This window comes from Lynx canadensis, chromosome C1, assembly GCF_007474595.2.
Source record: "Lynx canadensis isolate LIC74 chromosome C1, mLynCan4.pri.v2, whole genome shotgun sequence".
NCBI lineage: Eukaryota > Metazoa > Chordata > Mammalia > Carnivora > Felidae > Lynx > Lynx canadensis.
Window position 1 is genome coordinate 59443974 of NC_044310.1, and position 23526 is coordinate 59467499.

The window sequence follows — 23526 nt, forward strand, 5'->3', positions numbered from 1 at the left end:
GGCTTTCTCTGGAAATTCCATCCAAAAATTCTAAACTGTTTTTCATAACCCTTATTGCTCTTTCCTGCATCACTTTTATTTATTTACTTACTTTTTATATAACTTATTGTCAAATTGACTAACATATATAGTGTTAGAACTATAGAACATGTATACTGTGTTCTTAGTTTTGGGGGTAGATTCCTGTGGCTCATCACTTACATACACACCCAGTGCTCATCCCAACAAGTGCCCTCCTCAATGCCCATCACCTATTTTCCCCTCTCTCCCACCCACCCCCAATCTCATCCCTCACTTTGTTCTCTATATTCAAGAGTCTCATGGTTTGCCTCCTTCCCTCTCTGTTTGTAACTATTTTTACCCCTTCCCTTCCCCCATGGTCTTGTTAAGTTTCTCAAGATCCACATATGAGTGAAAACGTATGATATCTGTCTTTTTCTGATTTACTTATTTTGCCCAGCATAATACTTTCCAGTTCCATCCACTTTGCTGAAAATGGCATGATTTCATTTTCTCATTCCTGCATCATCATTATCATTAGCCAAAATGTCATTGCTTAGAAATTTTCAATTTCATTATCATTAGCCAAATATTATGATTTAATTATATTTATTTTTTTCTGTCTGGATACTTACATTAGAAAGCACATTCTATGAGGGCTGGGATTTGGGTCTACTTTATTCATAACTATATCCCAGAGCCTATATTACTGCCTGGGACATATTTGCTTAATAATAATGTGCTAATTAAAGGAACAAGATATTTACAAAAAATGTTTAATCTGGAGTTAATAATACTTTTGAAGAAATAGTAGGTTTTAACACTTTCTAAACAAATGACCAATTAATATTGCATATCTTGAAAAAATACTCAGATTATTTGAACAGAAAAAGAAAAAAAAAACCTGATCATGGTTAAGCTGCAATATGTTAGTTTACATATCACTAAGATCTTCAGTGAAAATACAGCCACATTTGGAATGAAGGGGGACAACTATAAAAGTGGGCATTAAATTTAGTGAAAGCAAAACAAATACTTCAGGTAGGTCACCTTTTACGGAATGGTCAGATTCACAGACAAAATGGAACACTGAGACACTTGTGAGCTGCACAGATTCTCAGGTTTTCATACATAAAGTTGGTTTTAGGCAGTTTTCAGATTGCCCCAAGGGATAAAAAGAACAAAAGATTATATTAAATTATTTTATTAACAGCATTGCTTTAATAAAGATGAGGCATTTCATTAAATGAAAGAAATGCAATGCACAATTCAGTATATGCACATATACATACATAGGTTTACACATATATAGATAAGCATTTGTTATAACAGTGACAGAGAAGGTTTGGTTTTGCAGAAAAAGTCTGCATTATTTGCAGTTTCAGCCTTGAAAATCTTTAAAACAATTTGCTATGTATTAATTTTGGTCTAGGTAGGTGCTAGAAATATTTATCATAACCAATTATTAAAAACTGCTTATTTTGTAGTTTCAGTTGAAAATTTCTAAACAATTTTCTTTTATTATCCTGAGTTGCTGTTGTCAGACCAGGTATACACTGCACATTTCTTTGTTCTCTTAACCAATTACTCCCCTAAGCTATTCCACTTTTGGCTTTCTTTCCACATTCCTTATCATGTAATGTTATAAACAACGTATACATAATCCATCATCATAAAGAAAACATTATCAATACTAATATTTATCCTTCAAATTTTACATTTGCCAACAAATTATATTCTTACAAATAAGAATTCAGATCAAAGGCATTTATCTCCAACACTGAACACTTAGAAGAGTAACAGCAATCCTTTCTCAGAAGTAACCTACAGGGGTGTCTGGGTAGCTCAGTTGGTTAAGCGACCGACTTCGGCTCAGGTCATGATCTCACAGTTTGTGAGTTTGAGCCCCGCGTCAGGCTCTGTGCTGACAGCTCAGAGCCTGGAGCCTGTTTCAGATCCTGTGTCTCCCTCTCTCTCTGCCCCTCCCCCACTCATTCATTCTTTCTCTCTCTCAAAAATAAACAAACATTTCGGGTGCCTGGGTGGCTCAGGAGAGATCAGGTCATGATCTCTTGGTCCGTGAGTTCAAGCCCCGCGTCGGGCTCTGTGTTGACAGCTCAGAGCCTGGAGCCTACTTCAGATTCTGTGTCTCCCCCTCTCTCTACCCCTCCCAGCTCACTCTCTCTGTCCGTTAATGATAAATAAATGTTAAAAAATGTTTTTAATTAAAAAAAGAGGTTACCTACAAAAACAGTGTACAATTCTCATCCATATGACATTTACAGTCATTTTGATATTGAAATAAAAATATTTGAATGACCAGTTACAAGTTCTATAACTGAATCATGAGTAATTATTGCCAACACTATCAACTAATGTGCTTTCTCCGGAGGCTCATGAAATGATCTCTTCAAATGAACACAAGACAGACTGTACTACACTAACCTTTTCCAGATTCATAAGGACATAAAAGGCATGGAGTTTGATTATTTGCAATATTTATTGTTTTGCCATCTTTTTGTTTTCCAGAGATTTCAGTTAGGAATCCTTAAGGAACTTTACAAAATTAAAAATGAGAGAAAAAGAAAATCCTCATTCTTTCCTAGATAACCCTTTTGTCTAAAATACTGGGTGCATGACATTATTCATAACATGAAAACAAATATTGTGTTTACCACATGAACTCAGGTAACTGTCAGACTTATCACGATCACTACTTGTGCTGCATTTTTTTTCAACTGAGTAGGTAGTACTGTAACATCAGACTTTTGGTTTTCTTTATAATTAGGACTGGTCAGGTCAATTTGATAATTTCTTAAATCTTTAATTTGTTGACAGGCCTACTTAAAATTATGGGAGCCATTTTTGGTGGAATATGATTTTATATTTACTATAAACATATTTTTATTTATTATATTTTCATTTTTACTAATCTTCATCAATCATTCAATCTATAACATTGTAACTTTTATTTCTATGTACATTTAATAATTTTCAAACTAAAGATAGTTAAAAACTGTTTTATGGTAATACAAATTGTTATTCAGTACAGTAATTACAGTATGATTAAAAACACATAATTAGGGTTTAAAAAATTTGGATTCCAATTATTTCATTATATTTTAGTGCTATGATGAGCTGTGTGGTTGTTGGTAACACTCCCTAGATCTTATTCATTTTTAAAATGAATGGTCAGAATGAATTCGAAGGGTTTCAAAATTCTATGACTCTGAAAATACCTAAAATATTTCATCTTAACCTCAGCATAACAAAAGTCATATGCACAATGCAGGAGTTATATTCAAAACATTTAATAATAGAATGGCATTTACCCATCAGAGCCATATTTGCAGAAACAAGTACAATCCTATATGAACATTTTTGCTTAATATGGAAGAGATGCCCTTTACGGCAGAATAAACAAGATGACTGACTGAAGAGTAACAGTAAATATCTATGTCCAAAATAGATTTTTTCAAGTTTCTAAGAAGTTTTCACCAGGTGGGTTATGAGTCTTCTCAGTCTGGAAAAATCATTTCACTGACTAGTTTCTAGACCCAGGGCTGTTCTGTATAAAATGAGATTAGTATAGCCTAGAGCCTTCCTTAATGGCTAATTAAATTAATTTGGGAAATACTGTTGGTAATCAATGCAGATGAAATCAGAGAGCAGGAAAGTGACTTGCTAGTGTGGTCCTTATACCAGTACTAAGAGCATCACCTGTGAATGTGTTACAAATGCAAATTCTCAGGTCTCATCCCAGACTTACTAAAACCAGAAACTTTGGGGGACTAAAGCAACAGTGTGTGTTGGGGGGTGGGGGGGAGTGGTAAACACGATCTCCAAGGGATTCTAATGAATACTAAATTTACAGGACTACTGGCTTAGATTATCATAGTGGGCTGGCATTTTGAATGATGAAGGCAGGTGCTTAGATACTGTATTTCAGACATATTTGGCCTGATTCACCTCAAATGTTAAAGATTAGAAAATAAACCTTAGGGAATTTGTGGTCAACTAGCAAGCAAGAAGTGAATCAGGTGAATCCAGTTCTCCCTTAAACAGTTCAAATACGTAGCCATTATTCTTCCCATTAAAAAGCATATTAAATATTAAATAGAAAAATAATAATACTTGGTTTAACGTCTGAAGTCTTGGCTTTGAATTTACATACTGTTTTAAAGATGCTGACCCCAACAAGTTTTCAAATTCCTTTAGAAAACAGAAACATATAATTACCAGTTAAGAATATAAAATAATATATAGCATAGTTCTAAAAGAAGTGTTTTACTAACAGGCAGTATTTACATAATAAATCATCCAGGATATCTTTTAAAATACAGATATTGAATCATTAGGCCTAGAGTGAAGTCTAAAATCTACATTTATAACAAGCTCCTAAAACATGCCCCTGCTTTTGTTCCATGGACCTTACTATGTGCAGTAAGGGCATGGAGTTGAAGAGGACCGACTCTGGAGTCAGACTGGAACCACCAGCTACCACTTATAATCATTTGAATTTGAGAAATTTAGTAAATCTTTCTGGGCCCAAATGTAAACTGGGGATAGGAACATGTCTATCTTTTAATGGTTGGCAGGTTAAATGAGTTAATAGATACAAAATGCTTAAAATAGTGTCTTATCCATAATAAGCACGTAATTTTTAGCTTTTATTTTTTAAATCTTTTTTAATGTTTATTATTTATTTTTGAGAGAGAGAGACAGAGCATGAGCAGGGGAGGGGCAGAGAGAGGGAGACACATAATCTGAAGCAGGCTCCCGCCTCCGAGCTGTCAGCACAGAGCCCGACGAAGGGCCTGAACTCATGAACCGTGAGATCATGACCTGAGCTAAAGTCAGATGCTCAACCAACTGAGCCACCCAGGCACCCCTAAGTTTTAGCTTTTAATATTAGACCAAAAATTTACTTATCATTACAAAATTAATTAGTAATTTTTAAGCATGATTTCAAAGGATAATTCATATAAAGTAACATATAATAAATGCTATATTTGAAGCCACAAATTCTACAGGAAAAAAAGTGAATAATTTTTAAATTAGTAGAATAAAAAAGTTTTCTTCTTTATGAAATGCTATTTGCCTCCTAGCTCAAACGACATATTCTTAGTGCTTACATCTCTCCTCATCAGTTATAATATCAATAACTTCTAGCTAAGTCTCTCTTTTTTTTTTTCCCTTTATTCCCATTTCATTACTTATAGCCAATGTCCACTTGGGGCACTTTAAATAGTTTCCTGTCCTGAAGACAGAAAATTAAATTATAGACTATTAAATAAATATATGTAACTAATTAGTCTAATGACTAATTTCATATTTGGTTGAGATAGAAATTCTGAATTATACCTAACTTCGGGGATTTGTGGTTGGACATTCTCCTAATTTCTTAAATAGAAAAATGATTACTATTATATTTTATGAACCTTTTAATCATGTAAGTGGTCAAATTGGAAATTAATGCCAGAAGTTAGGGATTCGCCAGATGACCAACAGCTTACCATTAGATTTTAACCTCTATTAAAAAGTTGGATGAAAATGTAAAATCACTCCTGACTGCTCCAAATAACTAACTAGAATTTTCATATGAAGAGGATAGTTGTATATTTCTTTCTTTAAATATATGTAGGAGCAGGAGGAGTCCCTAAAGAATTAATCACTTCCCCCAAGATGTTGATGGTGTCACTTGGAGTCCTTTAGGTGTATAATCATTATATTAATGGAATAACTTAAGGCAAAAAGTTCATCAAAGAGTAATTATATATTTGGTGTCGGGAGCCAGAGAAGATAAAAAAAAAAAAAAAAAGAGGTCTAAAATATTCTAACTTCAGTTCATAGAAGAATTCTCTCTCTCTCTCTCTCTCTCTCTCTCTCTCTCTCTCTCTCTCTCTCTTCTCTCTCTCTTTTATCCTAAAAAATAAGAGCTCCTGCAATGGAAATAAAGGATAATGTAGTGAGGGTTTATTTTGTAATTAATATGCATGGGAATTACACAGTTAATTTACATTCACATTTACAGGAATTACCTCTCACCTACATATTGACAGAAGAGGCTCTTTAATTTTATGAGTCCAAGGAATCTATCTAAGTGCCTAATTTTTTTCTCCATTGCCTTAAATTAAAATAACTCCAGGATCATCTACCTGATAATTTGGATAATTTTTTTAACAGGAAGCAAGTTTTGCTCACTGAACACATTTGCTAAGCTTGCCTAACGACAACTTTAGATTCATGAAAATTAAAACGAGCACATTCTCAGCGGGCATTAGGCCCAGTCACAGGGAGTCAGAACAGCTGCCTGCTTGGCTTGTCCTTGGGTAAACCAGAGAGCTGTGGCGCTTGGGTAAGTCATCTAACCCCACAGCCCTAGTTTTCACATCTGTAAAATAAGGGACTCAGCTAATCTCCAAGATGCTATCAAGTTGCTATTCCATGAAGTGACACAGACCCTTGAACAATTTTAGGGATTCTCCTAGAGATAATCAATAGCTCAGCGTCATAAAGATATAATTTTCAACTATGGAGTTTTTTTCAAAAAAACGTGCCATTACCTACCTCTGATACACTAGAATATTTAAAATTTATTGAATATTTAAAATGTGTTAGAATCATTTAAAATTTGTTTTATTAACAAATAAATGTGTTTATTTTAAACGATAGTTTCAATCAGTAATTTCCATCCTTCTAAAAATCTAGAGAAGTTTCACTAGGAATAAGCACAAAGCTACAACCTGCCCCAGTAAAAGATTGTCAGACTTACACGTTTAAATTGTATTTTCTCATATATATTAAGATATCCATTGTCATAGTTATTATATGTATAATATTTAATGATATTCTATGTTTCCTGTTTAGCAGATTCTGCCTTCCTGTTTTCTTCCTCTATCTGTCCTTTCCTCCCTCTCTCTCTTTTCTCTCCTTTTTTTTCCTCCTTCCTTTCTTCGTTTCATCCTACATTAGGGCAAGACTCTGAGCTTGATATTTCCAAGAACAGAACAACCCCACTGGAAAGACAGGATTAATAAAACAATGTAGTGATAGACACTGAATTTTCATATTACAATTGCATCTAAGACTCAATGAGAGTACAAAGCAGAGAAGAACCGATTTTGCTTGGGGGTAAGGTAGGGAGGACTCCAGAATCTTTACAACAGTTTATGTTAGTTCTACAGAATAACCAGACTGATTATATTAGTCAGCTGGGGCCTGCCATAAAAAAAAAAAAAATACCCTAGACTGGGTGATCAAGAGAACAGTGATTATTTTCTCACAGTTTCAGAGCCTGGGAAGTCCAAGATCATGGTACTAGCTGGGAAGGTTTCATTCTAAGGTCTCTTCTCTTGACATGTAGGTGGCTGTCATGTTGCTTTGTGCTCTGTCTCTTTTTATAAGAAAAATATCCCATCCAATCAGAACCCCACCCTTTATAACCTCATTTAACCATAATTACCTCCTTATAGGCGCCATATGCAAATACAATCCCACTGGGAATTAGGGTTTCAACAAACGAATTTGGGAGGACACAAACATTCAGTCCATAACACCAATGAAAAAAAAGTGAATTTGTATCAGTTTAAGTAAGTGACAGAGGGGTGAGGGCTCTGTGTTCTGGGTAATGCAAACAGTTCAGTACAATTAGGGTATTGGAAGCATGTCTGGAAGTGTCAGGAAAAGGGAAAGGGAAGACTAGTCTGAAATGTCCTCCTCAGTGGACGGGCATCCAGCAAACACAGTGAGGCATGAGACTGACTATGTTATGATCCTTGGCAAAGGATCAGTCTGGTCCATATCCGATCTCTACCAAGCAGTGAAAGGCTTTCTGACTCGATGTATACTTCTGCTTGTTAAAAACACACTATGGGGTAAACTTGTGGCTAAACAAAAATTTATCTACTTACTATATATCGAGGTGTTTTATTCTTCTGAAAGAAACATGCTTTAAAACCATGTTGCCATACATTTTAATTTATCTAGTAAAGTTTTATGGAATACAGAGGGCATAATCGACAAGTGAATTGCAATTGCGCTTTTTCTCATCTCCAATCCATAGTGAACACATTAGAGATGAACTCTTCTTTGTTATAGTACAGTGTACAATTTCCTCAAATTCTTATCATGACTGGTGAGTCTTTAATTTTACTTTGGATATTTGAAAGCCTTGTACATACTACAAAAGTTTCTTAAAATGAGAGACTCAAATGTTAAAGCAAAAAGTTTTAGGGATATGAGTGTACCAATTTCACATTATGTATCTCCTCAGTGAACTCTGTCTTTGGCTTCCGGCTCTGTAAATTTGGGGAAGAAGATATTTGCAAGTCATATTAACACTCATAGGTTGTCTACAAATGTGTAAAAGGAACATTATTCTGTAACCATTATGTATTTGTGATGTCAAGGATTTATTATTCCAAATGCAAACTATATTTACATATCAAAACCTCATGAGATATGAGAATATTCTAACACTGCATTATGTTGGCAACATACTTTTCTACCTAGAAAAATGTTTGTAAAATAGCAAGGCTCATTTAGGCCATTACTTCTAAATCAGTATTTTACTAAACCACAGCTTGGTTAGATCAAGTTTATCAATCGTGTCACTAAATATCCTCAACATAATGTTCTGATTTCTTAATGATCTCCTTGCAATAGAAAAGGTTAGATAATTAGCATGCTGTTGTTCAACCGGCATCAATTCTAGCATTTCTAGGAAGATAAACATCTAGCTTCAAAACAGAAAGAAAATCACAGAAGTGATTGATTCATCTTTTTTAAAGAATGAATGATAGAGTAAGTTTTGTAGAATTTGTTGCTTAAAAGTCAGTAACAATAAAGCATCCAAGTATAATATTTTTTTATTTCTTTCCTCCATTTTTCTTACTATAATAACTAATAGTGTCACTTCTCACTTACATAAAAGATCAGATGTGGCCTTCTATAAATAGTGTCAGTTTGATACTCTTCTGGTGCTTTAAATAGGAAACTGACTGAAACCAAAAAATAAGCTCACAAACAAATCCATGATTACAAAGTATGAACATGGTTATGAAAGGAAGTATCAGAATCATGTTGTAAGAGAAAGTTGAGAGGCATTAATTTATATGTGGTGGGGATTGTGGAGAAGTCTAGATTTCAGAGGTTAGCAGGCATTAGCTAGGGAAAGAGCAGGAAAGAGTATGCCAGACAGAAGGAATAAGTTGTGCAAAGGCCCTGAGCTGAGTCAGAAATGAGGGTTCCTGCTACTTTCTATCTCAATGAAACATTTAATGGACTACAGATGCTTCACACAGGCTGTAAGTTTTCATAATGTGAATTGGCAGTAACTGGACTGATTAATTATTGAAGCTCAATTTTCATTAGAAAGCATGTTGTGACCCTCATCTACAACAACTAAAAGCCCCAGACAATATTTATTAGGCTGGCATCACAATTATTCTGTCTGGGGTGGTTTGCTGTTTGTTTGGTCGGTAATATGAATTTAAGAAAGGAGGGGCTGGTGTGATGCTGTTGCCACGGTAGAAAGAAAGAAAGGCCATTACCCTGGAGCAAAAGCCAAATTGAATCAAAGGCTGACTTTTCTAAATGATAATTAAGTTGTCTAGCTCTACATTTATAGCTACAGAATACTTTATTTCTGAAATTCCTCCAGAAAAAAAAAAAGTAGCTTGCCATTGAGACTTTGAAATTCACTAGCTATTTTTAATCCCATTTCCTCATTTTAAAAAATTGCTTCTGAAACTAATCTTTAATAACCCATTAAAACATAAATATATATATTTAGTATCGGCACTAAATCTTGGAGCTACTCTGACACAGAAACTCAGCACTCTGGCACAAGAACAAGACTCCTGCCTAAACAAACTCAATCAATGCTTCCTCCTAGCTGCATCCTCACCTTTGTTGTAAAATATCCTTATGAGCCTTTACTTGGTGTGTGGTTTTAGTTAAGTGCCTAACACACTCCAGGGACTTAGTTATCTCATTATTTAGCATCTGTTCCTTCTCTTCCCTCTTGCCCCTACCAAAACCAAATCAGGTTCTCCTGCAGCCTTCATATACATACAATACACACACATATTTACTATGGAGTTCAAGCTATTGTACTAAGAAATAACCCTAGGTACTACCCTTCCTGATACAGAATCTATACCTCTCACTCAGGTGTTTTTCCCCTACTTTCACTACAGATCTGTTTCCATGAAATGACTCAATAATTATTCAAATTCATTCACTGTATTAATGTTCTCAGTATTTTTTACATTATTAAAAACCATAATGGGCGTCTCTAAAAAAGGATTTAGAATTATTATATTTCTCTTGTGAGCATGCTTAAACATTTAAAAATTAATAAACCAAATAAACCTATAGTCCAATTATTCCATAATAATGTCTCCATAGAAATTACTAATCTCATCAACTATAACTTTGAAAGGTACCATGTTTAAAGAAAGCTAATGTTAAGAAGATATCAATAATAGGGAATACAAACATTTGTAATCATACAGAGTAGGACAAAAGTGATATAAGTAAACTGATGAAATTAGCAAATATTGGATTTATACACCTTAAAAATATGATAATTCACAACTAGTGCATCACAACTTCCAAAAGTCCATTTACTAACATCATATACTTCATTTGGTGAGTTCTCCTTTCAATACAGCAAAGTCCAGTATTTTCCCAACCCCAGAATATACAAAAGAAAAGCTGAGTTCTACCTATGGCAATGCTGAAAGCTAAAAAAGTACAACTAAAAAATAATGAAACTGTATTATCTAATATGAAGATGAAATGCAGAATATCTAATTATTAAAGCTTCTCTTTTATATTACCTATAGAAATCTCCATTAAAATTCACATTTTAGAATACACACATAATTATGGTTACTTTTGATTAAAATACTACCTCAGATAATTCAATAATAATTCATATGTTTATTTTGCCACTCAATCACAAACCTTACTTTGGAAATCTAAAAGAAAACCTATTATCCACTAAGAGAGCATAGTCATATTTTCCTTATCAATAATTTCCTGTTTGGTATTTTTTATAAGAGTGTAAATCTTTTACTGTAGGAATCAACCAAGATTAGGAACACTTCTGCTAATTGATTATAGTAAGTTTCTTTGAATGCTTTATCTTAAGGAATGAATCTCCAATCCCCCTACTTACCCTTTGTAATGAAAATCCCTGGTTAGATCGAGTTCTATTTTTTTTTTTTTTTGTGAGTGCCAAGTTCATCATACTGGCTACATTTCTCAAAATCAAGGCATATCCCTCCTGCTGTCTTATACTATACTTTTTGTTTATTTTTGGTTTTGTTTTTAAAATATTAAAAGAAACGATTAGCTACTGTATGTAATTATGATTTCAATCCTTTCCTGAACAAGTATTTAATATATCATAAAATTTGGGAATCCACAGACTCCAAAACTGCTGCCATTTTGATAGCAAGTCTTAACCCAAGCCAATCTCAGGTTGAATGCCCATTAGGGTTATTTGTAAGGACACAGAACTGCTCATCTTTCCAAGCTAGCTATTACAATGGCTATTTTCTTTCTAATTCTCCCTTCCACCTTTTATTGTCTGCTTCTTCTGCTCCCATATTTACTTTTAATAACCAAAGTAATGGATTATAAATTTCATTTTCTCTAAGCTGTGATCTAAAGTATGTGTTTTCTTAAAGTATGACTAAGCATCTTGCTAAGACTTTCACAAGGCTAAACCCAGTTGTAGTACTTTCTTCTCCTCTGTGGATCACATTTCTTTACACTTCAAATACTAGTCTTATATGATCAATTTTCCAATTAAGCTTGAAAAAACACCAAATAATTAGAAATGATGTTTGATGTTTCAAGGTGAACCTGAACTTCATTTCATTTTAAATGTTCTCAAAAAAAGCATGGGCTTCATTTATTCCAGTCCTTGGTTTATGGAGACCCCAGACCTTAAGTAAACAGAAATTGAGCAGATAAGATAATAAAAGCAAAGGATTATTTCAAATTATTTCACTCTATAAAAAACCTTATTATGGAATCTAGCTATGTGAATAATTGGTTGAATTAATTAGACAAGTCAGTGAAATTTGGTTTGACTCATTTAAAAGTTAGCTGTCAAATTTTGCCCAACTTTGTCTTATTTTCACATTAAAAGGAGTCAAAACAAATATACCTAATATAATATTCATATTAAAATAGTTTGTAATAAAGATCAAAGACTCATAAATATCCTATTAATTACATTTTCTGACATTTTTATGGTCTAATTCATTTAAGCAAGTACATTCATATGTAAAAGGTGTATCTTCAAAAACTCCATAATACGGTAGTCACACATACCTGTGGGGGATTCCAAGACCCCAAGGGGATGCTTCAATCTTCAGATAGTACCGAAACCTATGTATACTATGTTTTTTGTTTTTTTTTTTCAATGTTTATCTATTTTTGGGACAGAGAGAGACAGAGCATGAACGGGGGAGGGGCAGAGAGAGAGGGAGACACAGAATCGGAAACAGGCTCCAGGCTCTGAGCCATCAGCCCAGAGCCTGACGCGGGGCTCGAACTCACGGACCGCGAGATTGTGACCTGGCTGAAGTCGGACGCTTAACCGACTGCGCCACCCAGGCGCCCCACTATGTTTTTTTCTATACATACATACCTATGATAAAGTTACCACAGGAAGAGACTGACAATTATAACAATTTACTGTAATAAAAGTTATGTGAAGGTGTTCTCTCTCTCAAAATATCTCACTGTCCTGTACTCACCTTTCTTCTTGTGATGATGTGAAATGATAAAATGCCTCCATGAGGAGATGAAATGTGGTGCACGGTGCTGCCAGGCATGGTGATGATGCAGCAGCGTTAGGCTACTGTTGACCTTCTGACACTAACGTCAGTAGGGTCATCTACTTCTGGTTGACGGCAGGAACTAAAACCTTTGGAAAGCAAAACCACTAATAAAGGGGAACTACTGTACTAGGTTAAATATTTGAGACTTATTTTAAATTTTTAGGTAAATAAAATTCTATAAAGTCTTGCCTGGGTTGTTTAGTTTTAATTTTTATTTTCTCTGAAGTTTTATTGACTTTTGAGAGGTGGTACTTTGTTTTATTTTTCAGCTTTATTGAAGTATAATTGACAAATAAAGTGTACAATGTGATGATTTGATACACATTGTATAAGGATTCCCACAATTGAGTTAATTAACACATCCATCACCTGAGAGGTCATATTTATAAGGGTTAAGAGTTAAAAACTCTTAGACTGGGTTTGAAATCCACCATCATCACCCTCACCACCCACTAGCTAACAGATATTTGGAAGTTATCCAAAGTTGTCTCATTAAGGTGAGAGTTATAACACTACCTCTCTTCTTAGGGTTGCTGTGAGGACTAACTGAGCAAAAATGAAAAAAAAAAAGCTGTATGTCTGATACCCACACAAGTATCATACAAGTGCTAATGGTCAAACTATCCAGATTATTTAATAATATAGATTGCCAAGGGAAGAGCACCAAACTTCTCTGCCCTGCCTCATTATTTTCCTCTATGGCACAGACCTCTGATGCTTCCAGGGTTCAGTTTAACCCATCAATTTCCTTTTCAAAGATATCTTAAATGGCTTCATAGAAAAAAAGAGGTCAACTAGGCCTTGATTGAGTTCAAAAACTTTAACCACCGAAGAGAAATTGTGTACTATTTTCTTCTGCACCCAAAGTTTTCCCCATTTCATGCTTTACAAAAGGTCTAGAAAGTGGGAAGAATCTTACATGCTTTGGTTCAGAGATAACAGGAGTTTCAGACTATTTAGTATTAGAGAATGCCTTGACTAAAAGGGTCATGAAATTGAACAAGCTACTTTGCATTGAATATTGACCTTATGAGTTGACCCATTCTTAGTCCTAGCCTCCAAACTCTGATTATATTCCTTCTCTTAGTATTTGTCTGTGTTGTAGAGTCAAATGTGACTTCCAGAGTTCAAATGCTGCTGCACAGCAACTGTCTTGTAAAATGGTAGATGAGTTAATCTTTTAACAAGAAGAACAAAAATGTGGAATATTTACTTTCAAAAAATCTATCTATGACCATGACACATCAAACAGATATGTAGACCTGGACTGATCATATCTCTAGACCATAATGGTTTATTGTTCAGTTTAGGCTGAAGAGTGGCCAAGAAGAAGGACGGAGAACTGAAACGATACAATCCACTGCTCCTGTGGGAAACACTATTAGAAACAGTCATACTCTTCTGGCCTATGTTCAGCAGTACAGAGGACAGGCCTACTTTTCTTTCTCTCTGCTATATACTGGGGCCAGTTTAAAAATCATACATTCTGGCTCCATAAATACTTATTTCTAAGAGATAAAACAGATTGCTCATTAAGAATTACTTCCAGACTTTTCTGTGCACACCAATCTAAAGCTATTCACCTCATAATTCTGCCCGATTCCAACCAATTATATATTTTGCAAGACCTATCTTCAAATCACCCAGTGCAGACACTAAAACCTTAAATAAACTTTTCTGATTTTCCTCTTTGGAGTATCTACTAAGAACCTATGGAAGCAATATTCTCCTTTACTAAATTAAATCTATTTGTCTTAGCACTGCTTGATCAGCAAGTTTTTCTAGTAGCTGTTGGGAAGTCTACAATGATACCTAATAATAACAGATAAATTGCAAGTAAAACAGAGAGTTATATCAGAAGATTTATTCTGATTGTGGCTCATTACAAGTCACAGGATAACTTTTTTCTTTCTCCTCTGCCAACCTAACATGTACACAACAAAAAAATAAACAAATAAAACTAAGTAGAATGAAAATCTCCTGATTTTGACTAAGGTTACTAAAGGATTTCATTTTCAAATTAGTAATGTAAGATTTATAATTTGATTTTATGATTATTTTCAAGTGTTTCAAGTTCTTATTCATCTCAGTAATGTTATCTTTGTTTTTAAAAAAATATATTATTTTCATTAAAGTTTATTCTGAACTAGAAAAATCACAATTATTACAGAATGTCTTTAATTTTATTTTCAATTTTATGTTTTAAAGTTTCATAGGGTATTTTTCAGGAATTTAGGACTATTTTGAACAGTGAACATTCAGAGTATTTTTCTATTCCTTGTTATTTCTCACTCTGACAGATTTTAAAATTCTGCATAAGAGCAAAGATGATTTTATTTCACATAATAGTTGCTTCCCTAACCTTAAATGCATTGATTATATATGTAAGTATATTTTATTTCTTAAATATGGGGGAGACACTAAAAAAATCTATGTCTTGTTCACCACTTAGGAATTGTAAGTTTTGGAGATTGTGATTTTTTTTCTTCTTAAATGGAAAATGTTTCAAGAAAATAAATTAACATATATGTAAACAGATGGTAGCCTTAGACCTGTTGGTTTCCTAGCTGGATGATATGAAAATATTATAAAACAAATCAAATTATTTACACTCATGAATTTTCTTCTTTAGTGAGGCACATTTAATGACTTACCATTCACACCGGGCCTGTTTAGTAAACTTCCTAAAAACTTTTCTCCTCATGGGGCCAATATTTTATTTGTTTTGCACAGTTACTTGGCCCTTCTTCATACACATTATAACTTTTATTTTCTCACCAACTTAATGCTTGCTGCTGTGGTTGGTATCTAAGCTGGTTTACAGATGATAAAATAAAACTTAGATTTTTTTTTAAGAATTATTGTTTTTAGGTAATCTCTGCACGCAATATGGGGCTCAGACTCCTAACCCAGAGATTAAGAGTCATATGCTTTATTGACTAAGCCAGCCAGACACCCTTTAGATGTTATTTTTTATATGATACACACAAATTCATTTTTGTATTCTGTCAATAGTTCATAAAATACCTGCGGTTGCTATAACTTTAAGTAAATAAGAAATTCAAACATCTTTCTATAAGCATAATACTCTGGAATTGGATCTTAAGTGGCAAGTGTTCTTATATAATACTATTTGACCATCTAAATATAAATAAAAAGTAAATATATAAATAATGATCTTTGAATTGCCAACATGATATTTAAATACTATGATTCCCCAAATAAAATGATTTAATTTGATTCTACAGGCTAAAATAACTCTTTAAAATACAGTTAAATGTTCTGCCTGATTGATTCTCAGTTTCTAAGGAATAAAGAGACAAGAGTAGAACTGTAGGTCCCAGGCGTGTAACTAGAAACCAAATCAATACTTAATTTTAAAACATCCACAAGGAAAGTTTTAGAAATATAACATAAACTTTCTATACTAGTTCCTGAAGAGAAAAACACATATATGGACGACCTTGCTTTTACTTAAAATTGATTTTATCTGATTCCAATACTTCCTCCTCTTTTATTATTACAATCACACAAAACCATTAACTCATTATATCTCTACTCATAAAAAGGAGCCAGCACAAGGTCTTGTTAACCACATATTCATCCAGTGTGTGCAGAGCTCAAAGTTTGGGTGCCTTTCTAGAACCTAGTCACTTTAGCACACAGTTAAACTGGACTTATTGTGATCACGTTAATTTCAAGGGCAATTTATCGATATGCTCCAGTTGTGGAAGTAGTATGGGCTGGTTTCCATCATCTACACACATAAATAGCGCTGAGTTATCTGTCTATTATTTACAATTATTTGTTGTGTGTTTCATATGATATGGAACTTCATCAGCTGAGGACAAAATAAGTTAAGACTTAGACACTAAATTTTTGCAGTTATATTCATATTGTATGCTTTCATTAGACTGCTCAGGCTGCCACAGCAAAATACTACAGAATGGGTGACTCAAACAACAGAATTTACTTATCTCATGGTTCTAGAGGCTGGAAGTCCATGATCAAGGTGCTAGAAAATTCAGTTTCTAGTGAGAGCTCTCTTCCTGGCTTGCAGAAAACACCTTCTCTATACGCCCTCAATGGTCTTTCCTCTGTATGCCAACATCATTGGACTAGAGATCCATTCTCATGACTTAACCCAACCTTAATTGCCTCCTGGAGGCCCCATCTCCAAATACCAGCACACTGGGGGGGGGGGTAGACATCAGGGCTTCAATAATGAATGTGGGTTAGAGACAATTCATTCCATCACAATACTTAAGCACAACTTATGCACTTGACTCTCCCTCTTCTCCCATAAAACATCTTAAAGAACAAAAATCAGTAGAAAGCATGTGTATAGTTGAGTTTCAACAAAAACAGAAATAAATGAAATAAAAACCTAAGATCCATCAAAATAAAAACTTGCTGAACAATAAACATGGACACTCAAGAATTTTCCAGCTGGGAAAGAAGTATCCAGCTGCAGCAGTTCCTTAGACGTTTATGATAAAATACTTGGCATGAAAAAAGCAAAGGAACACTTTTAAAATAATTGCTAACTGGTAAATTTTGAATGTAATAACTGCATCAAACTAAGCTTGGGACCTTAAAAATCCAAATTAGTAAATCCCTACTTGTGCTTCAGGGTGAAGTTCTGAAGAAAATAAAATAAGCTCAAGCAGGATTCCAGGGCAGTTTTAAGAATTTTTCATTTTCAAGAAGTAATGAGAAAAGGAAAATATAGATTATTTTTGAAGGCTCAAAGAAAAAGAGATATACTTCATTCAGAATGATGAACAATGTAACTGAAAGCTTTGTTTCAGATTCTTCCAGAAACAGCAAACTGCTTCTTTCAAACAGCAAAGAACTGGCAATGTTGACTATGGCTACAGAAGTAAGGAGACTGAAGGCATTCCTAAAGTAAGGATTCATTAAAATAAATGCTAGATGTCATATTAGAAATAGCTAAAATTTTTACAGTTGGTTTTCATTCTCTTTTTGTATTAAGTGATTAACTGAGGTTTAACAACATAAGATGGCTATTTTAAATAGGTGAGGTCTTTACATATGTTTCAATAACTATCTGTCCATCATTCATTCCTCCATGTCTTATCTATTCCTAAGGTTCACACCAAAACTGCCGTGCTGACCCTGCAACTCTAATAAGCAACATTTGATCCTGACAACAGTCAGGAGAAATAGGCTATCCTAGAGAAAAATAAAGACACATTTAGGTTACTCAACAACTTTCAATCAAGTGTGCCTTACAGAGAATGCTACAGCCAATTCAGGAAAGAAGCATACTTATAAAAAGTTTTATTAGCATGATGAAAAAATTTTGTGTAAGTAATATGATGAGTTAGATGACATAGTTGGTATTTCAATCTCCCCCGGTCCCCCCCACTTTCCCGTTCAGACAATTCAATTATGCTCTAAAAAATTCAGAAGCCTTATGGTAAAAAATCTCCATGGTCTTTATGAGTGTGACCTTCAAAATTAAAATGCTAAATTGAAAAAGTGTCAATTTGCATAAGTATTGCAGTCTTGCTATTTTACAAGAAACTCAGCTATAGGCAATATCCTATACTATAACTGTGACCTTGCACCTATAAAATGGGAGAGAATAGCATTTAAGCTCAATGAACTACTCACATTTGGAAGATACTAAAAACAGCCTAAGTCTGTAAACATGGTAGCTATATAACTTTCTGCTAATGAGGTTGTAACTGAGAAGCTTTTAAAGTAAGGTTTTTTTAGCTGAATCCTTACTAAAGCAAACCGAAGTGTCACATCTCATTATGTAACAAAGAAATAAAATATTATGTACATATACATGTATATATACATATATATACATATATATGCACACATATACTTTTATATATATATATTTCAATATTACGAATATATTTACATTGGCCTATACACTAATTTACCTAATTATTTCTCATTTTATTGCCAAAGCAATAGTACAGACCATCAAATGAATCCACTCAGTAAATACTAGAATAATTTAAAAGGCAAGCCACTTCAGCAGCAGACATACTATATGAAATAATTCATTTTATTTTATTTTTTAAGTTTATTTCTTTTGAGAGAGAGAGAGAGGGAAGGGCAGAAAGAGAGGGAGAGAGAGAATCCCAGGCAGGCTCCACACTGTTGGTTCAGAGCCCAACATAGGGCTCTATCTGGTGAGCTGAAATCAAAAGTTGGACACTCAACCAACTGAGCCACACAGGCACACAATGAAATAGTTTTTTTAAGAAAAAATCTGTTTGCTGAATGGCAACTGCTTTAAACCATAACACAATGAATAGGTTGGGGATAAAGGGATACAACATAAGCAGTAACTCTTTAACCCTTCCTTGTTCTTGTGGAATGTTCACTATTGCTTGCACCCATTTTACCTATTTATCTTTCTTTCTTCCTTTCTCTTTCTTTTTCTTTCTTTTCTTTTTTCTTTCTTTCTTTCTTTTCCTTCCTTCCTTCCTTCCTTCCTTCCTTCCTTCCTTCCTCTTTTGTCTTCCTATTAAAAGTGCTTTCCTTTAAATATACAACATTACACCATGTATTCTGTATTTGCTACAGAATGAAATAAAGTTGTGTAAATAGTTCCACTGGACATGGATACTTGCTGTTAAGGTATTAACACTCCATGAGCTTATTTATCACTTTGTATTATGCTCCACTGAGTCTACTTGAATAAAGAGCAAATGAAGAAATTTTTAAGACATATGGCCTTCATTTCTTCTTGGGTCCAATCCCCCTTTCCTAATATGGTATATTGACAGAGCATATTTAATGGCTTCACCAAAAAAAAATTCACTGTAGAAGCAAAATACAGATTTTATGTTCTGCTTCCCACCAAATCCTTTATGCTTTATTGATGAAGAAAATCTTCCTCTGCTCATGGATGAAATACTCCGTGTGATTCCTGACTTTTCTTCTCACTCATGGATAACACAGTCATGGGTCCCCCTTTCCACTTACTAAGAATCGTAAGTCTCATATACTAATCATGAGCTAGATTTGATTTAGTGTTAAGTTGCCAACTTCCTCGATTCAGACCCTGCTTCAAGCTGGAATTTCTACAGTGGGATATGAGAGAGTGATTAGTTTCTATTTATAGTTTCTCTGGTTTATAGTTTTCATTTTCCTTCCTTTCCTTAAGAACCTTTGACTCAGCTCCAGCAGAGAGGTGCTACTCTTAAGAACCTTTGTCTGATTCAGCCCTGGCAAGGAGGTGGATTGTGGAGAGGAGTGACAATGAAATAGGATACTCTTAGGGGACTATTTTTGTTTAATTTATTTAATGTTTATTAAGTTTTGAGAGAGAGAGACAGAGACAGAGCAGGAGCAGGGGAGGAGCAGAGAGAGAAGGAGACACAGAATCTGAAGCAATCTGAAGTCTTTCCAGAAAATCCAAGTCCGGGTAGTGCGTGAGCTGGAGGAAAAGTTCAGTGGGAAGCACGTGGTCTTTATTGCTCAGAGGAGAATTCTGCCTGAGCCAACTCGAAAAAGCCGTACAAAAAATCAGCAAAAGCGTACCAGAAGCCGCACTTTGACCGCCGTGCACGACGCGATCCTGGAGGACTTGGTTTTCCCAAGTGAGATTATGGGCAAGAGAATCCGTGTGAAACTGGACAGCAGCCGGCTCATAAAGGTTCACTTGGATAAAGCACAGCAGAACAATGTGGAACACAAGGTGGAAACCTTCTCGGGCATCTATAAGAAGCTCACGGGCAAGGATGTTAACTTTGAGTTCCCAGAGTTTCAATTGTAGACAAAATGATTAAATAAAACATTGACAGTAAAAAAAAAAAAAAAAAAAAAAAAAAAAAAAGAGCTCAAACCCATGAACCGCAGATCACTACCTGCACCAAAGCCCCTCCAAGGGACTATTTTTAAGTTAGGTTACCCTCTCTACATCTAGGAGGTGATTATAAGTCAACAGGAAATGATGCTGTAAGGATGAAATTGTAAGTTAATTAAAAAAATACATTAAATCAGAAATAGCTTTTAAAAAGGTGATATATTGGTGCATTTGAGTGGCTCAGTCGGTTAAGTGTCTGATTCTTGATTTCAGCTCAGGTAATGATCTTGATCATGACATTCAATGTTGAATGTTTTGAAGATGATGCCTGGGCATATGTGGTGATTATAAAGTCACCATCATTACCTGAGTGGATCCTGAGAAACTTAACAGAAGACCATGGGAGAGGAGAAGGAAAAAAAAAAAGTTAGAGAGGGAGAGAGCCAAACCATAAGAAACTCTGAAAAAAACGAGAATAAACTGAGGGTGAGGGTTGATGGGAGGTGAGAGGGAGGGAGCGTGGGTGATGGGCATTGAGGAGGGCACCTGTTGGGATGAGCACTGGGTGTTGTATGGAAACTAATTTGACAATAAATATCATATTAAAAAAAATAGAACAATTTCAAAACAAGGCAGTAGTCTGACTATAAGGAATGAGTGATAAGAAAACTCTGGCAAAAGACACAGAGTATTTTATTAAGGATATTTCAAATGAGGGGCACCTGGGTGGCTCAGTCGGTTGAGACTTCGGCTCAGGTCATGATCTCACAGTTTGTGGGTTCGAGCCCCGCATCAGGCTCTGTGCTGACAGCTCAGAGCCTGGAGGCTATCTCTCTCTCTCTCTGCCCCTCCCCTGTCACACTCTGTCTGTGTCTCTCGCAAAAAATAAACATCAAAAAAAAGGATATTTAAAGTGAAAGAAAAATCAACAGAAAAAGAAAAATAACTTTAGGGACTAACAGAGTCCCTTAGGATGTGGAAAACTTGAAGATTATTTCTAAGCATGGAGAGGTAGATACAGTTAAACAGGTAATGATGATAGAATAGGATTAGGGTATGAATGAAGTTATGGATAGGAAAAAGCAAAGTAGGGGGTTCCTGGGTGGTTCAGTTACTTCAGCATCTGGCCCTTGGTTTTGGCGGAGGTCATGATCTCACAGTTCATGAGTTTGAGCCCTGCACTGGGCTCTGTGCTGACAGCACAGAGCTTCCTTGGGATTCTCTCTCCCTCTCTCTCTGCCCCTCACCTGTTCTCTCTCTCTCTAGATCTAAATAAATAAATAAATAAATAAATAAACAAACAAACAAACAAACTTATTTTTTTAAAAAAACAGGAGTAATGATAGAGGTGGATGTTTCATAGGTAAGAAAAGGGGAAGTTCAAATTGAAGGTCTTTAAGTTAGTAGAGAAAATTTCTTTCATAACTGAAAAGAAAGGGTAGTGTTAAGGTTGCTGAGACTAAAAGATTTTTGGAAACGTTGAATGGAAAACAAAATGGAAGATCCATAAAAGATGCCAGATGACTGTGAGAACTTACACACAACTAAGATAAATATAAATTTGTCCTTGAAAAAGTAGGATCTAAACTTAATTTTTTGGACAACTTTTCTAAAGTTATTGCATTTGCGTGAAGAAAATGTAAAGGTAAGTACTAGCTAATACACTGAGTTTAAGCTATAAGAAAGCAATAATAGTAAAGTCAGAGATCATTTAAGAAAGGTAACCATAGCATTGAGTCAAAAAGACTCATTACTTACAAATAATATCAGAAACTTACTAGACAAAAGGAACGGGAGTTTGAACTCAGTGCAGATTTGAAAATTCACAGTTAGGTTTCCCTGCTACACTATTCTGTAGGCTGAAAAGCTGAGATGCATTGGAGCACTCCAATTCAATTTGAGAAAGCAGTGACCCAGGCATATGCAATGTGAAAATTTCACTGTCCACTTCCCCAAAGTTCTTTGCTTATAGGCATGCCTCATTATGTAGGAAAAGTTCAGTAGATATTGCTAACTATGTTAGTTTAAGTTACTCATATTAAATTTCAGATGTTAGTTCTCAATCCCAACTATGACATAGGGAAGCTGGAAAAGAAAAAAAAATGGGCTTGAATAATAAGGTTTTGATTTCTAGGATGATTGGATTTAGACTCTAAAATGACAGGTTATAAATTTCTTCCCATTGCTTTGAATGGAAAACTAAAATAAAAATATGACTAAGGAAGACAGCAATGCATTTAGAATAAGAAACTCATCAAACTTTTCGACAAAGAAGGATTGAATGACCAAGAGCAATGGTCGTAGAGATTAATTTACTACTTTGAGGTCCTAAATATTGGATAAATCTTTAGACACAATTGTGAATGAAGTATTTATTAGGATTCAGTATTATCGGTGTTCCCTCTCTATCAAAATCAAAAGTGTCATTAAAGTATAGCTATAAATACAGGTTTGGATATATGAAATTTTCTTGTTTCCTGTCATGGTAAGAGATATTCAGCTGCTTTGTAACAACCTAGGAAAATTCAAGTTATAAAAGGTTCAAGCTTGATTTATACTGCTTCTTCAATAAACCATTTTCCCAGATAAGAAAATTTCTCTTCTTACTAAGTCTATATACAATGATTTGAATCAAATATCATTAAGGTGGGAATAATCACACATCTTAAAAGCTGGTTACAATGAATCATCTGATTGAAGAACTACTTTGCAATATCATAGGGAGGAAATTAACTTACATTAAGAATATTATAAATTGTATTACATGAAATTACCACACTAAAGATTTGTGAAACCATACTTATAAATAGAATGATCTACTCCAAAAAATTATGTCTTACATATATTTTACCAAATCTA

The 23526-nt window shown here is 34.5% G+C and overlaps 2 protein-coding genes across 2 annotated transcripts in view; one reads left to right on the forward strand and one right to left on the reverse strand.

The window, feature by feature from the left end:
• The window catches only part of NEGR1 (neuronal growth regulator 1), an 852270-nt gene that overhangs the window by 663761 nt on the left and 164983 nt on the right, over positions 1 to 23526 (reverse strand). The window lies entirely within an intron of this gene.
• Positions 17647 to 20666, forward strand: LOC115521358 (40S ribosomal protein S7-like). The gene is made up of 2 exons (XM_032594308.1): positions 17647 to 17774; positions 20253 to 20666. The coding sequence occupies exons 1-2, from the start codon at positions 17647 to 17649 to the stop codon at positions 20635 to 20637; spliced, it is 513 nt and encodes a 170-aa protein (XP_032450199.1). The 3' UTR covers positions 20638 to 20666.